Source organism: Indicator indicator, chromosome W (genome assembly GCF_027791375.1).
Source record: "Indicator indicator isolate 239-I01 chromosome W, UM_Iind_1.1, whole genome shotgun sequence".
Taxonomy (NCBI): domain Eukaryota; kingdom Metazoa; phylum Chordata; class Aves; order Piciformes; family Indicatoridae; genus Indicator; species Indicator indicator.
This window is the reverse complement of record NC_072052.1, coordinates 241,563-257,583: the sequence shown is the minus strand read 5'-3', so window position 1 is coordinate 257,583 and position 16,021 is coordinate 241,563. Positions and strand designations below refer to the sequence as shown.

At 43.0% G+C, this 16,021-nt stretch overlaps 1 protein-coding gene across 1 annotated transcript in view; it reads right to left on the bottom strand.

Annotated features, from left to right (window-relative positions):
• The window catches only part of LOC128979116 (ras GTPase-activating protein 1-like), a 203,148-nt gene that overhangs the window by 136,280 nt on the left and 50,847 nt on the right, over nt 1–16,021 (bottom strand). Inside the window, exons 6-9 of the mRNA XM_054397213.1 lie at nt 5,318–5,435; nt 4,255–4,286; nt 2,472–2,524; nt 1,716–1,866 (exon numbers count right to left, since the gene is read on the bottom strand). Of these exons, the coding sequence (XP_054253188.1) occupies nt 1,716–1,866; nt 2,472–2,524; nt 4,255–4,286; nt 5,318–5,435 (354 nt within the window). The remainder of the gene's footprint in view (nt 1–1,715; nt 1,867–2,471; nt 2,525–4,254; nt 4,287–5,317; nt 5,436–16,021) is intronic.

Genomic DNA, 16,021 nt, shown 5'->3' with positions numbered 1-16,021 from the left:
GACATTTGAAACTAATAAGACTTCTGCTAATTTGCTAATTAGGTTAACATCATCTAAGGTGTAATCTTTTAGCTGATCATCCTCCTAATAAGCCATTTAACTAGAGAACAGGCAAAAGATTTACCTTCAAAGGCTGACACTGCAGCTAGCTTGATTTTCAATGAGAATGTCTGGAGATCAGACTGATTAAATGTAGAAAGTACTCAAGCAGCCAATGTGTGGGATATATGTAGGTAAATAAAGTTCCAATTGCTTAGTCTCAAGCGATCATCCATTTAAAATCATATGAAGAATTCCACTGAATTTAGTTAGCAGACCTTGACATTTTCTCAGACACACCAGCTGTTGGATATCTACCCACTCAGAATCCAAGCTGAAAGTGAGAAAAATTCTCTATTGGGATGAAGTATGCCCTGGTTCTATGTGAACAAGTCTGGAAAATTATTATGTGGCAGGCAATGGCATCAATTAAAATAGCTCAGTTTTCACTACTGAGAAATCTTGATAATCTTATTCATAGAGTTGTCACAGATTCAAGGATGAAGCTGTATTGATATCTTCTCCCATAAAAGGAGAAACTTACCTTGTCATTTCTTTTTGTACATATTATCGTAATTTTATACCCATGGCAAAACAAACACATCCCAAGTTTCATCACTTGTGAAATTATCTGTACTTCTGACCAAAGTATCTGTGTCGGTGTGAGCTGAAATTCCCCCCCCCACCAACAATAACCAGGCTAGCTCAGTCTGGAAGCAAATGAAAAGCTGTATTTACAAGCAGAGTCTAAAATCTACAATGAAATGCAATGAATATGTACAAATATACAAAATTCACGACATTAACAAATATATACAATCAACAGAAAAGCACAACCGATCTCCCTTTGCTTCCCCCCAAAGGGGCCTCCCTCTCCCAGGAGCTTCCCCCCCAGACCCCCCTGGACAGAGAAGCAGAGTTAGTTAAGCAGAAAGTTGTTAACTTAGCTGCCAAGGTCAGTACGTGTTATCTTCAGCCAGAAGAGAAGAAGAAACAGCAGCCAGACAGCCCAGCAACTGCCCCCACTGCAGAACGCAGAATGTGCAGAGTGCCTACTTTGTTTTGGGTAATAGTTCTTAAACATTTCTATCTATCCAATGGAAGTGTTTAGAACAATCGTTATTTTGCTTTCTTACACCCAATAGTGACTTATTTACATTCTTTCACTTTCTCTGTTCTGAACTTTGCAAGGAAAAATTAAAAAGACAGTTTCAAACCACCACAGTATCATTCACATTTTATGATTATTTAATGATATTTTTCAGTGAAGATAATTTCTCCCTTTCTTGTCAATACTGATTTCTACTTATAGTTTAAAATCCCTACTGAATGTCTCTAATAAAACTAACATTTTAATTTTCCTCTTTCATATACAAAAAACTTTATTATGAATAGTAGCTTCCAGAACAACACATAATTCTCATAATTACATGCCATAATCCAATTTATAGGGTGAAGAAAATAATTTACAGAAGAAAAATACTTCAAAAGAAACAAATTACATTTAAGCTTTTGAAGGCTTTTAGAATGTGCTTAGTTACAACTAAACTACTAAGCAAGTTAGTTAAAACTCTTATTTTCTTAAATACTGATATGATCATAAGATTTCAGTAAGTCATCAGTGTTATTCAAATTCTTTACAGAAGTATAAAACACACACAACTATTAAAACTTACCTATTATAATATCTGCCTCCCATCATAAACTGATTGCTTGATGCTGGGCATATTTTAAAACGCTGAATATTTTCACTGGTCCGAAAATAAAGTGAATAATCACCAGGTGTATTATCTGAAGGCCTCACAAGAAAACTGCACACCTGACCAACTGAAAAGATATCATAATACAGTGTTATTCACTGTTACTTAAGTGTCATTTATGAGCTCTTATCAAATCTCTCTCTGCACAAATTAGCAAGTATTGCATGCTTAAAAGGAGAAAGTCTGATGCAAGTTCCAACAGCGATTCCTGTTCTTCACTGAAATGGTATGAAGTAGTACTAAACTGCCAAAGTTAATGGAAAGTCATTTAGTTGTAGCTGACAACCTATTTCCACTTTTGTCATCTCTTTACAAGAGCATATGGGGTATGTGTAGGAAATTTGAAAATGTTTTCCAAAAAAACTAAATATTTTTGTTCTCATATTTAAGGTATGTTGCTTGACATTATGAGTCAGAAATCTTGATGATTTAATTTTTTAAATTATTTCCTCTATGAGGAGACTAAGTTAGAATTATGAAACTAGCTGCACTTGAGAACATAAAAATATATTCAGTGCTCAGCCATGAAGTTTTTTTTCCAATGTAGTAGCAACCACAGGTCGGATGATCATATGTTCATACAGAAATAACAGGTTTTACTGCAACCTGTTATAAACAGGATTACTTTGTATCATTCCACTATCACTGTATTTCCATCTGAAATATGAGTACCTGTCATCAGCAAATTGTAAGCCTCTTGTTTGGAGATCTTCCCATGGAACCATCTTAAAGAAGAAAAGAAAAATTAGAAAGCAAGACTATCAGCTCTCTGGTTTAGTTGTTGTGATATCTAAGACCAGCACCAATGAATTAATCTTTATTTTAAAAAAATCTAGTACATACAGATTATATAAGCAACCTTTATATTACTCAGCAATTCTGTTTTTCTGCCAATACAATGAAAAATGTCTACAGCTATATAAACTCATTTCAATACAAGTGTCAATACAAAGTAGATGTTCAAATCCAAGTGTTCAGAGATGAAAATGCATTGTTTAAACACTAGTTAATTGGACAGGCACATTTGAACTCAGATAGCAATTTATTTGAAGCATGAAATGCAAAGCTAAAAGAGATTAATGAAAGTTAAATACTGTACAGAATAAATAAAACTTAATTTTACTAGAAGCCAAGGAAACAAAACCTAGCTTTGTTACACTATTGAGTATGAATTGCTTTAATCTCATATCTTTCATTTTCCATAGAACCCTAGAGAGTATCATCCTAAAAAAAAATATAGCAATCTGTCCAGTCTCAACCTGATACCTACAATTATAGGAAACAGCTTGACATTACATAGCTATTCAATTTACATGTGGCATACCACACACTACATCTTAAGAGCTCATTCTGTCCCTTCATTGCAGAGTAAGTGTATGCACATACATGTGTTTAAGCATGTAATAGAAACCCTCCTTTATGCATCAAAAAAGAGCTCTAGTTCTACCTCGCTTTCCATATTACCTTTACAGGACAATCTCTAGCTATTGGAATTCACATACATCCCTGACTCCCCTGTAATCCTCTGAGCAGCATGAGTAACTGGACTGACAGTGTCAAAGCTCTAAGAATGTGCTAAAAACCACACAATGAACAAAACAACAAAACCAAAATTCCTGTATTTGAAGGCATCCCTACTATTCTTACCCTGCTATGCAAACCGACTAGCAGACCAAATGAAAAAAAAAAATAAACAAGAAATGCCTTCCTCAATCATCACTCCTTTGGAGTCTGCAAATAAGGCAATAAATATAGGAAGCAGTAGCTGCAATTATAGCAAGCAAATGGCAGACATATGAAGCTATCCTGCTACTAGAAATTTTCTGTAACTTTAATTTGCTATTTATCTTTACTACAGAAAATAATATAACAATCAACAGTCTCCCATAATATCAATTTATTTTTCATTAAAAATTGTAGTAGGTTTTGTTTTGGGGTTTTGTTGGTTTGGTTTTGGGTTTCTTTTAAGTTGGAATTCACTTCAAAGATTAATCTATGGTCTCCTGGTTTTCACTTTAAGTGTTAACACATGAGGCTAACAGAGAAAGTGTTACTATTACACTATCATTCTTCTAATGATACTTAGTTCCTTCTCCTGCCTTTAGAGTTGCGCAGACCTGAAAAAAGGTCACTTCTAAGGTAAACTGTACGTATATAAGAAAAAACCACAAATCATAACACACTACATCCTCCACTGTACATATTCTGAGTAAAGTGATCACACAGATTCATCCAAGATTTTATCACTGCAAAACCCATTAACATTAGGCATAACCAATAAAAGACTTCATGTCAATTACCTATGTATCGTCAACAACTACTATATAAGAAAAGTCTTAAGGTAAAAAAAAAAAAAAAGTACACACAGCTTTGGTTCACCTTCCCAATCTCATAGATGAAGTATACAAACAGTTATTTCATGATTTACTTATAATAACAAAACAAAAAACCTTACATTTTGCCTTCATGTGGATCTTCTTCTCTTCCCTAATAGGAGAATTAACATATTAAGTGCATGACAACAGTATGCCTGAGTTTAGAAAAGTAAACTTCATAGGTTAAGACCTTCTGTAGAAATAAACAGCACTAAGAAGGGTCCAAGACATTTTTTTAACTAGACAGCATATTGCACGGTTCATGTAAAGAGGTTTTCAACTTCATTCACTAAGTGGAAATTCAGCCATAACACATTATTTCAAAAGATTGTGCCTATCATTCTTCAAGTCCTCCTTTGCGTGTGGTAACTTAAATCTCAACTTACCTGAACTTCAACCAGTAATGTAAAAAACTACAGTTTCATACTCTAACACTACCATTTCAATGTAGCTATTAACATCCTAATATAGATATGAGAAACAGGTGAAGCAAAGTCTACTAGCAGGAAAACATATATGCTGCAAAGCAAACATCAAGACTCCAAAGCAATTGTGAAATTTTTTTTAAAGCATATGAGAGGGTGGAATAAGTGTTTTTGTCCATTAAATCATCTCTTCTCCTGCAGTAATTCAATTATCTTTAGGTCACCTGATTAGCTTTCTGACTTAGCATAAGCCCTTCTAGGTATAACTAACTCATGAATATACATTTTAACCCACACTTGGCCCTTAAAAAATAAAAAGACTTACTGCAGTGCAAAATTTCAGTCTATACATTTATGAATGCTTCATAGCAAACAACATAAAAAAAGAATACAACTTAATGACTAGCTAGTTCTTTATTAGGACTGGTGAGTTTAGAGAACTGCCTAATAAGTTCACAGTACCATTCATTTGCATGTTAACTTGTTTGGATAATGCAAATAAGTACTTTGTTTGGATACTGCATTAGACTTGAAGGTTCATGACACGATTTAAAAACCGGCAGATTGAATTACTGCAGGAAGGTATAGAAAACTACATGAAGTCAAGCAGTTAAATGCCAGTAAGTTCAGGTTTATTTCAATGTTAACCTACACGCAAATAATAATAATAAAAAAATAATCTCAGTCCTGTGACAGATTCTAATATAAAGTTACTTACCACTTCTTCTACCAGGTCTTCTACAACAAGACCTTGTTCATCTGTCCGTAGGTTTGACACCCACATCCAACCATCTTCCAATTCATTATGGACAATAAACATATCTCCTTTAAGGAAACTGAAAAAAGTTACAGTAAGATTTATGTTAGAAGTACAATCATAATATGAAATTTAATGAACACAATGAATTCTTGAGCATAATTTAAGCAAAACATTAAAGGAAATCTGATCATGAAATCACATTTATTGGTGTGGCAGTTTAGGCTGGGTGCCCCCTGCCACTGCCGCATGAGGTACACCTCTGGTGTCCTGGGTGCCCACCCACAGGGGTGGACACAGGAAACAACGTATTTCTACCCATAAGTCCTGCACCCTATAAGGCCATCTGCAGAGTCATTCTCTTCCTCTTTCTTCCCTCTCTGCTCCCCTGGGAGATGTCCTCTCTTATCGGGTAATGCCGGGGGAGTATCCTCAAGGCCTCTTAGGCCTGTCTAGGCCTAATGCCAGGAGGAGGATGGAGGCGGGGGGGGGGGCAGTCTCAGACCTGGCCAGCCTGAGACTTGCCTAGCAGCGGGAGGGGGAAGAAAGAGCCCTGGGGGGTTTGGGTTTACCCTCAGGTGGGAAGAAGGAAAGGATTGGGAAGCCTCTGGGAATTCTGTGAGGGGTTCTGTATGCTTTGGGATACTCTTTGTCACTATGCTTTGTGGTTTGTAGTTCTCTGTAGCTTCACCAATTGCTTTTTCCATTTAAACTTTCCATCACTCTCCAATCCGTTTGTGTGAGTCTCATTCTTTTGTCCCTTTTCGGGGCAAGAGACGATCTGTCTGGCCCCAAACCAGCACAGATTTTTGGTAGCAGAGGATGGTTACTGTGCTGAACTCTGCAAATTGGATTGGAGAAGAGCAGGGGTGGAAAAGTTAAAATGGTATCTGGGCGTTGTTGGTTTTCGGTGGCTGGGCTCAAGGTTTTGTGCTGGGGCGACTGTGTGGGCGTTTTATGGGTTCCGAGGGGACACCCTGGTGCGTAGCCGTGGCGTGGAATCCCCCCTGCTGTTCCGAAGCGGCAGCGGCGATTCTATAGCTGCAGGCACTGGGGAAAAAGCTTAAGAATGCGGTGCCTGTCCCTTTCCCTTTTGTTCCCCGCGGCGCCAGCGGTGAGTAGAGCGGCGCGGAGCCGAGGAAGGGGGAGGGACAGTCGGAAGCAGACCAGGGTCGGCTTGTCCCGTGGCGGTAGGGGCTAGCCGCAGCGGGGCGGTGAGCGGTGGCTCCCGCAACTCAAGAAGGCGAGCGGTGGCTCCAGTTCAAAACCTGCTTCCGAGGACCCAGGCAGCGAGTATAGCTTTGGCTGGAAAAGCCGCTCTTGTGGCCCGAGGGGTGGCGGCGGTTTGGATCTGTACCGCGGCTGCAGAGGTGACGGCGGCTCTCGCTGTTATCTCTCCCCTGATTTTCGGACGCGCTCTGAAAATGGCGCCTAGCACCTGGCTCCGCCTCTCTTCTCGGTGGGTTGCAGTGCAGCCACTCCCTCTCCGGGGGAGGGCTGTGTAGCCGGATGCCTCCATGCTTCGGCATGCGTACGCTCAGGGGGAGCGGTGTGCCTGTGTGCGGTGTGCATCCGTATTAGCCTCGGGCCGTGTGTCGGTGTGAGCTGAAATTCCCCCCCCACCGACAATAACCAGGCTAGCTCAGTCTGGAAGCAAATGAAAAGCTGTATTTACAAGCAGATGAAATGCAATGAATATGTACAAATATACAAAATTCACAACACTTACAAATATATACAATCAACAGAAAAACACACCCAAGCTCCCTTTGCTTCCCCCCCAAGGGGACCCTCCCAAAGGGGGCCTCCCTCTCCCAGGAGCTTCCCCCCCCAGACCCCCCTGGACAGAGAAGCAGAGTTTAGTTAGAGCAGAAAGTTGTTAACTTAGCTGCCAAGGTCAGTACGTGTTATCTTCAGCCAGAAGAGAAGAAGAAACAGCAGCCAGACAGCCCAGCAACTGCCCCCACTGCCGAACGCAGAATGTGCAGAGTGCCTACTTTGTTTTGGGTAATAGTTCTTAAACATTTCTATCTATCCAATGGAAGTGTTTAGAACAATCGTTATTTTGCTTTCTTACACCCAATAGTGACTTATTTACATTCTTTCACTTTCTCTGTTCTGAACTTTGCAAGGAAAAATTAAAAAGACAGTTTCAAACCATCACAGTCCACCCCTTCTAAACAATTCCATTGGCTGCTACTATCATTTATCTAATCTAAAATAATATCTACAACACTAGGTGAATAAAGACCATAGTCCATTCCGGCTATTTCAGATGTAGATGATTCAAAAGAGTCAAATCACAGGAAAAACAGCAAACAGCTTGTTTCTTCGCACATGGAGCGAAGGAAGGAACAGGGACTCTTAGGTGACTCAGGGCTCTCAGGGTTCGTGCACCGTAGATCTCATGAACTCTCCTCTTGGGCGCGATGCTGTATCTGCGCAACACTCTGAATTTAACCTCTCTCAGCCAAAGTTAGATTTCTTTGTGGAATACACTGAATTTCACCATTTTCTTGCATCACCCAATAGGTGTGACCAGGACCTTCAGCAGAAACCACCCCTCGGACAGGTTTGGCCTCTCCTGAAGGAGAAAATACCCAAACCGTTTTGCCTAACAGATTCTTTTCTCTGATAACAGGAACTCTATCACCTTCTTCCTTTCGCAACAAATCTGATTGGGCAGGTCCAGCTCGATTCACTGAACCTCTACTATTCACCAACCAGGTTGCTTGTGCTAAATGTTTCTCCCAGTTTTTCAAAGATCCACCCCCCATGGCTTTGAGAGTGGTTTTCAGCAAACCGTTGTAGCGTTCGATCTTCCCTGCAGCTGGTGCATAGTAGGGAATGTGGAATATCCACTCGATGCCGTGCTCTTTGGCCCAGTTTTTCACAAGATTGTTCTTGAAATGAGTTCCATTGTCCGACTCAATCCTCTCTGGAGTTCCGTGTCTCCACAGGATTTGTCTCTCCAGACCAAGAATGGTGTTACGTGCAGTTGCATGAGGAACTGGATAAGTTTCCAGCCATCCAGTGCTTGCCTCTACCATAGTCAGCACATACTGCTTACCAGATCGAGAACGAGGTAGAGTGATGTAGTCAATCTGCCAGGCTTCACCATACTTGTACTTGGACCATCGGTCACCGTACCACAAGGGCTTGATCCGCTTTGCCTGCTTAATAGCAGCACAAATGTCACAGTCATGGATGACTTGTGTGATAGCATCCATGGAAATGTCAATGGATCTGTCACGAGCCCATCGGTAGGTTGCATCTCTGCCTTGATGTCCTGATGAGTCATGGGCCCACCGAGCTAAGAACAGCTCACCTCGGTGTTTCCAGTCAAGATCAGGATCAGAGTTTGTGTCCACCTGGGAAACTCTTGCAGCTAGATCTGCCTGATGGTTGTGTTGTTGTTCCTCTGTAGCTTTGCTCTTAGGAATGTGAGCATCGATGTGTCTCACTTTCACTGGGATTCTCTCAATGCGAGCAGCAATGTCTTGCCACAGATCTGCAGCCCAGATTGGCTTTCCTTTTCTCTGCCAGCCATTCTTCTTCCAGTTTTTCAGCCAACCCCACAAGGCATTGGCTACCATCCACGAGTCGGTGTAGAGATAAAGCTTTGGCCATCTCTCACGTTCAGCTACGTTAAGAGCTAGCTGGACAGCTTTTACCTCTGCAAATTGACTGGATTCTCCTTCTCCATCTCTCGCTTCTGCAACTCTGCGCGTTGGACTCCACACTGCAGATTTCCATCTCCGCTTTTTCCCAACCAGACGACAGGAACCGTCTGTGAACAAAGCATATCTCTTTTCATCATCAGACAGATCACTGTAAGGAGGAGCTTCCTCAGCACGAGTTACTCTCTCCTCTGGAGGTTTAGCACAGCTTGTGCCTTCTGGCCAGTTTGTGATCACCTCCACCAAACCAGGCCTTTCGAGATTTCCCATTCGAGCTCGCTGTGTTATCAGAGCCATCCACTTAGACCAGGTAGCATCTGTTGCATGATGTGGTGAAGAACCTTTGCCTTTGAACATCCAATTCAGAACTGGCAATCTAGGAGCTAGAAGAAGTTGTGACTCAGTTCCGATCACTTCAGAAGCAGCTTTCACTCCTTCATAAGCAGCTAAAATCTCTTTCTCTGTTGGAGTGTAGTTTGCCTCTGAGCCTCTGTAGCCACGACCCCAGAAACCAAGAGGACGTCCTCGTGTCTCCCCTGGAGCTCTTTGCCATAAGCACCAGGTTGGACCATTGTCACTCGCGGCCGTGTACAGAATGTTCTTAATGTCTGGACCAGTTCGGACAGGTCCCAGACCCATCGCTTGGACTACCTCTCGCTTGATCTGGTCAAAGGCTGCTTGTTGCTCAGGACCCCATTGGAAACTGTTTCTCTTTCGAGTCACATCATATAGAGGTTTCACAATCTGACTGTATCCAGGAATGTGCAGTCTCCAAAATCCCACTATGCCTAAGAAACGCAGAGTTTCTTTCTTGTTGATGGGATTTGCCATGGTGGAGACTCTGTTTATCACATCCATTGGGATGTGACGGCGACCATCTTGCCACCGCACTCCCAGAAACTGGATTTCTCTGGCAGGTCCTTTCACCTTGTCTCGCTTGATAGCGAAACCAGCTTGCAAGAGAATGTCAAGGATTTTGTTACCTTTCTCGAAGACTTCTTCAGCAGTCTCACCCCAGACGATGATGTCATCGATGAACTGAATGTGTTCTGGAGCTCCACCTTTCTCCAAAGCATCATGGATCACTGCATGGCAGATGGTTGAACTGTGAATCCACCCCTGGGGCAAACGATTGAATGTGTACTGAATGCCTCTCCAGGTGAAAGCAAACTGAGGCCTGCATTCCTCTGCTATGGGAATAGAGAAGAAAGCATTAGCAATGTCTATGGTAGCATACCATTTGGCCTGCTTGGATTCCAGCTCATATTGGAGTTCCATCATGTCTGGTACAGCTGCACTCATGGGTGGAGTTACTTCATTCAAGGCACGGAAATCAACTGTCAGACGCCACTCTCCATTCTGCTTTCTCACAGGCCAGATTGGACTGTTGAAAGGTGAATGAGTTTTGCTGATGACCTTCTGACTCTCCAACTGACGAATCAAGTTTTGAATGGGCACCAAAGAGTCACGGTTGGTTCTGTATTGTCTGTGATGCACAGTTTGAGAAGCAACCGGCAGCTTTACATCCTCTATCTCATGTTGTCCCACAACTGCAGATTCATCTGAAAGCTCAGGTCTAATGGACAACTTCAATTTTCCTCCATCAGTTTCTACAGTTGCTATTCCAAAAGCCCATTTGTAACCCTTAGGGTCTTTAAAACGCCCTTCTCTCAGAAAGTCAATTCCCAAAATACAAGGTGCATTAGGACCTGTTACAATAGTATGTTTCTTCCACTGCTTCCCAGTTAAACTTATATCAACCTCTATCTTAAACAACTCTTGAGATCCACCAGTGACTCCCTGAATAGTTATAGATTCTCCCCCTTGATAATTTGATGGTATTATGGTGCACTGAGCTCCTGTGTCAACCAAGGCCCTGTACTTCTGAAATTTTGAAGTGCCAGGCCACTGGATGTACACATCCCAATAGATTCTGTTATCTCCATTATCCCTTACCTCCCCCTGGCGGAAGGCAGGGCACCCCTAATGGTGGGGATTACCTCCACATGTACAGCTGGCACAACGTCCAGCACCAGAATTAGGATCACTGTTGGAGCTATCAGAGTTGTTCTGGGAAACTGAGGAAGCGACAGCTACCCTCCTGGTATTGCTACCTCGGGATCTGCCCCTCTGCAGCTCCCGTAACCTCTTGAAAAGATCAGAAGTTGGTTGACCATCCCATCTGTTCATGTTCTCACCAAACTGATCACGCAGAGTTATCCAGATACTGCCACGTGATTGCCTCTGCTGTCTGTTTTGGTTTGACCTGTTCTGGAATGGCCTCCTCGGAGCACGTCTGTTCCTAACAGCTGAAACTTGTATCCATCTGGAGGAAGAGGAATCAGAATCATCCCCCTTCATCAAGTTGGATATGGAGGTTTTAAATTCCTCCTTCAGCTCTTTCATGCAATTCTTTATTTCTCCAGACAAAGTTTCAATGGCTGAAACCAAAGAAGTACGTGCAAGACTATCCTCCAATTGCCTCATTTGGTCAGTGAAATAGCCAACAGTGGGAGGCACTCCACCATAATTTCTTGCCACAATCCTGCTTGCCAGAATAGTAGCATAATTAGGAGGAGCAAGCTTAATGAGCTTTTTGGCAAGGCCTGTTCCAACAGGAATTTCATCAGGATTCAGAGTCTTATGATCTCCGTATATTATTTCTCTCACAGCAAATTCTCTCAGACGCTTGATTCCCTCATCTATTGTGGTCCAGGGCTTAGGGTTCCATGGTAAATCATCTCTGCTGGGGTACCTCAGCGAGACTGCCAGTAGGAGGCGTGCCCACAGAGAAGCTTTACCAATGCACTTGCCTAGATGCCTGTCTATGCCTGTATCCTTTGAGAGCATCCCCAACTGAGAGGCCGACTTGTCACCTACCACCAATGCTGGGGCTCCCATATCAAAACACCTGGCTAGCCAAGACAGGACTGGCTCGTTATCTCCTCTGATGTAATCCTTCCTCACATGTCTAATTTCCTGTCTGGGTGCATTAGCTGACTGTATGTCATCCTCATCATCATCATCATCATCATCCTGAGGTCGCTGTCCCCATAATCCTATTTTAATCCTCCGTTGAATTTCCTTGAGTTCAGAGGCACTGCCTGCAGTTGCTAATTCAGCAGGGTCTACATCTCCATCATCCATGTGGGGTCTCAAGAGGTCTGCCAGAGTTTTAAGGCTAACCTTCTCTTCCTCACCAGAAGGATCTTTCTTAACAGAGGGACCCTGAGTAGAAGGACCCTCATCTCCATCTGCACCATCTCCTGCAGCATCTGCATCTCCTCCTGCAGCTCCTTTACGCTTTCTGCTTACAGTGGCCACCAAATTTACTGGATTGGCTTTCACATTCACAGCAGAGTTGGAGGGAGTAGAGGAATTTTGTGCAGGGTTAGCAGGAGCAGAGGGAGTCTGTGCAGGGTTGGTAGGAGGTGTGCTTTGAGATCCTGCAGACACTGCTGCGTCCGTCTGGGCAGCAGAGGGAGGAGGAGGAGACTGTGCCTCGTTAATGGCGTCTGCCTGCACAGCTATGTCTGTCTGCGCAGCCATTTCTCTCTGTGTAACTATGTCTGCCTGGACAACCATTTCTCTCTGTGTAACTATGTCTGCCTGGACAACCATTTCTCTCTGTGTAACTATGTCTGTCTGCACATCCATTTCTCTCTGTGTAACTATGTCTGCCTGGACAACCATTTCTCTCTGTGTAACCATGTCTGTCTGCACAACCATTTCTCTCTGTGTAACCATGTCTGTCTGCGCATCCATTTCTCTCTGTGTAACTATGTCTGTCTGCACAACCATTTCTCTCTGTGTAACTGTGTCTGTTTGTGTACCCCTGTCTGCCCGTGCACCCCTCTCTGCCTGTGTAATCGAGTCTGTCTGTGTCGCCGAGTCTGTCTGTGTAACTATGTCTGCCTGTGTACCCGAGTCTGTTATCTCAGATTCTGGCAAAGGTCCCGCAGCTACTGCTGCTGGCTCTGAGTCAAAACTATCGGCAGCTTTCTCACAAACCTGAACTGTGATTTCCTGGTCACCGTAATCAGAATCAGAAACCAATTCCGAACCTCTCTGAGCTTTTCTATGTTTCCTCTTACATCTAAGCAGGTCGGAAGAGTGAGTAGCCTTACGTCTTTCTTGACACAGTGCTATCAGCAGCCATATGATTATTCCAAGAAACAACAAAATTAAGGCTAGGACAAGATATCTAGGGTACCACTGGTTCCAAAGACCCTCTGTAGTTGTAAGAGGAGTAACAAACTCAAATGTGTCTGCTAGCAGATTCATAGTTGAGTTACCATATCTTCTAAGCCCAATAAGACCACAACAGAATTCAACAGCATTCAGTAACTTGTTCTTAACCCAAAGAAACGACTTATATGCCACATATCTCACAATCTTGTCTATCATGCAAGAAATGGCCCATCTGTAGACAATCACACTGATAATAGATAAAATAGAATGACTCAGAACCCAAAACAGCTTCATTTTGCTTCCTAATCTGAGCAGAAATAAATCACAAGCAATCGAGCCCCGAGTTGGAGCGCCAAAAATAAAAAGTGTGTCGGTGTGAGCTGAAATTCCCCCCCCACCGACAATAACCAGGCTAGCTCAGTCTGGAAGCAAATGAAAAGCTGTATTTACAAGCAGATGAAATGCAATGAATATGTACAAATATACAAAATTCACAACACTTACAAATATATACAATCAACAGAAAAACACACCCAAGCTCCCTTTGCTTCCCCCCCAAGGGGACCCTCCCAAAGGGGGCCTCCCTCTCCCAGGAGCTTCCCCCCCCAGACCCCCCTGGACAGAGAAGCAGAGTTTAGTTAGAGCAGAAAGTTGTTAACTTAGCTGCCAAGGTCAGTACGTGTTATCTTCAGCCAGAAGAGAAGAAGAAACAGCAGCCAGACAGCCCAGCAACTGCCCCCACTGCCGAACACAGAATGTGCAGAATGCCTACTTTGTTTTGGGTAATAGTTCTTAAACATTTCTATCTATCCAATGGAAGTGTTTAGAACAATCGTTATTTTGCTTTCTTACACCCAATAGTGACTTATTTACATTCTTTCACTTTCTCTGTTTTGAACTTTGCAAGGAAAAATTAAAAAGACAGTTTCAAACCATCACAGGCCGCGGCTGGAAGCGGTCAGCACTGGGCTTGGGAAAGGTCCGTGCAGCTTTGGAAAGTCTCAGCGTGCTGTTGCCTGCAAGGGGTGGAAGGAGTCGAGTCGGTGAGCCTGATTGCTCAGACTCGATTGCCCCGAGGGGTGGAAACATGCCGCTTGAGTGGATGGAGAAATGCTTGATTGAGAAGTTATGAGGTTGTTTCCAGGTGGCCAGGATGCTCCATCGGATCCATGAAGAGTTCACCGTGCAGAAGAATGAACTCTGCGTCGCTGGGAGGTTCCACAGGATGAGGGAGAAGAGCTGGACTGAACTGTTACCTGAGCCCGAGGGAAAGACTCTTTGGAAGGACGCCCAGATAGAGACTTGGACTTTGCCAGACATGTCATCTGAAAGTTGTTTCTAATTTGATGATATGTTTTGGGTGCAGGAATTATGGGTATGAAATAAGGGGTGGAATGTGGCAGTTTAGGCTGGGTGCCCCCTGCCACTGCCGCATGAGGTACACCTCTGGTGTCCTGGGTGCCCACCCACAGGGGTGGACACAGGAAACAACGTATTTCTACCCATAAGTCCTGCACCCTATAAGGCCATCTGCAGAGTCATTCTCTTCCTCTTTCTTCCCTCTCTGCTCCCCTGGGAGATGTCCTCTCTTATCGGGTAATGCCGGGGGAGTATCCTCAAGGCCTCTTAGGCCTGTCTAGGCCTAATGCCAGGAGGAGGATGGAGGCAGGGGGGGCAGTCTCAGACCTGGCCAGCCTGAGACTTGCCTAGCAGCGGGAGGGGGAAGAAAGAGCCCTGGGGGGTTTGGGTTTACCCTCAGGTGGGAAGAAGGAAAGGATTGGGAAGCCTCTGGGAATTCTGTGAGGGGTTCTGTATGCTTTGGGATACTCTTTGTCACTATGCTCTGTGGTTTGTAGTTCTCTGTAGCTTCACCAATTGCTTTTTCCATTTAAACTTTCCATCACTCTCCAATCTGTTTGTGTGAGTCTCATTCTTTTGTCCCTTTTCGGGGCAAGAGACGATCTGTCTGGCCCCAAACCAGCACAATTGGTATCCCAAGCACATTATGTGCATTTTTCACAGAGTTTAATTAGCTATGATAGATGTGAATCAGAGGAATAAATATTCATTTAGATACATTTAGATACTTTAAAGTGTTAAGGATGCTGTTGTGAAATATAAATTCTTGCCAAAAATAAGCGGCAGAAGTATTTATAAAGGTTTAATAAATATTTATTAACACTATATTACAAGTGATATATAGAATTGGTATTTACAGGTTCTAGTATTCAGTTGGAAAGAATCAATTGGGCAGAATGTATATATACAGGCACTTTAAATAGTTGATCACGCAGAGTTATCCAGATACTCCCAAGTGATTACCTCTGCTGTCTGTTTTGGTTTGACCTGTTCTGGAATGGCCTTCTTGGAAGACGTCTGTTCCTGACAGATGAAACTTGTATCCATCTGGAGGAAAAGGAATCAGAATCATCCCCCTTCATCAAGTTGGATATGGAGGTTTTAAATTCCTGTTTCAGCTCTTTCATGCAGTTCTTTAGCTCTCCAGACAGAGTTTCAATGGCTGAAACCAAAAAGTACATGCAAGACTATCCTCCAATTGCCTCATTTGGTCAGTGAAATAGGCAACAGTGGGAAGCCCTCCACCATAATTTCTTGCCACAATTCTGCTTGCCAGAATAGTAGCATAATTAGGAGGAGCAAGCTTAATGAGCTTTTTGTCAAGGCCTGTTCCAACAGGAATTTCATCAGGATTCAGAGTCTTATTATCTCCATACATCACTTCTCTCACAGCAAACACTCTCAGACGTTTGATTCCCTCATCTATCGTGTTCCA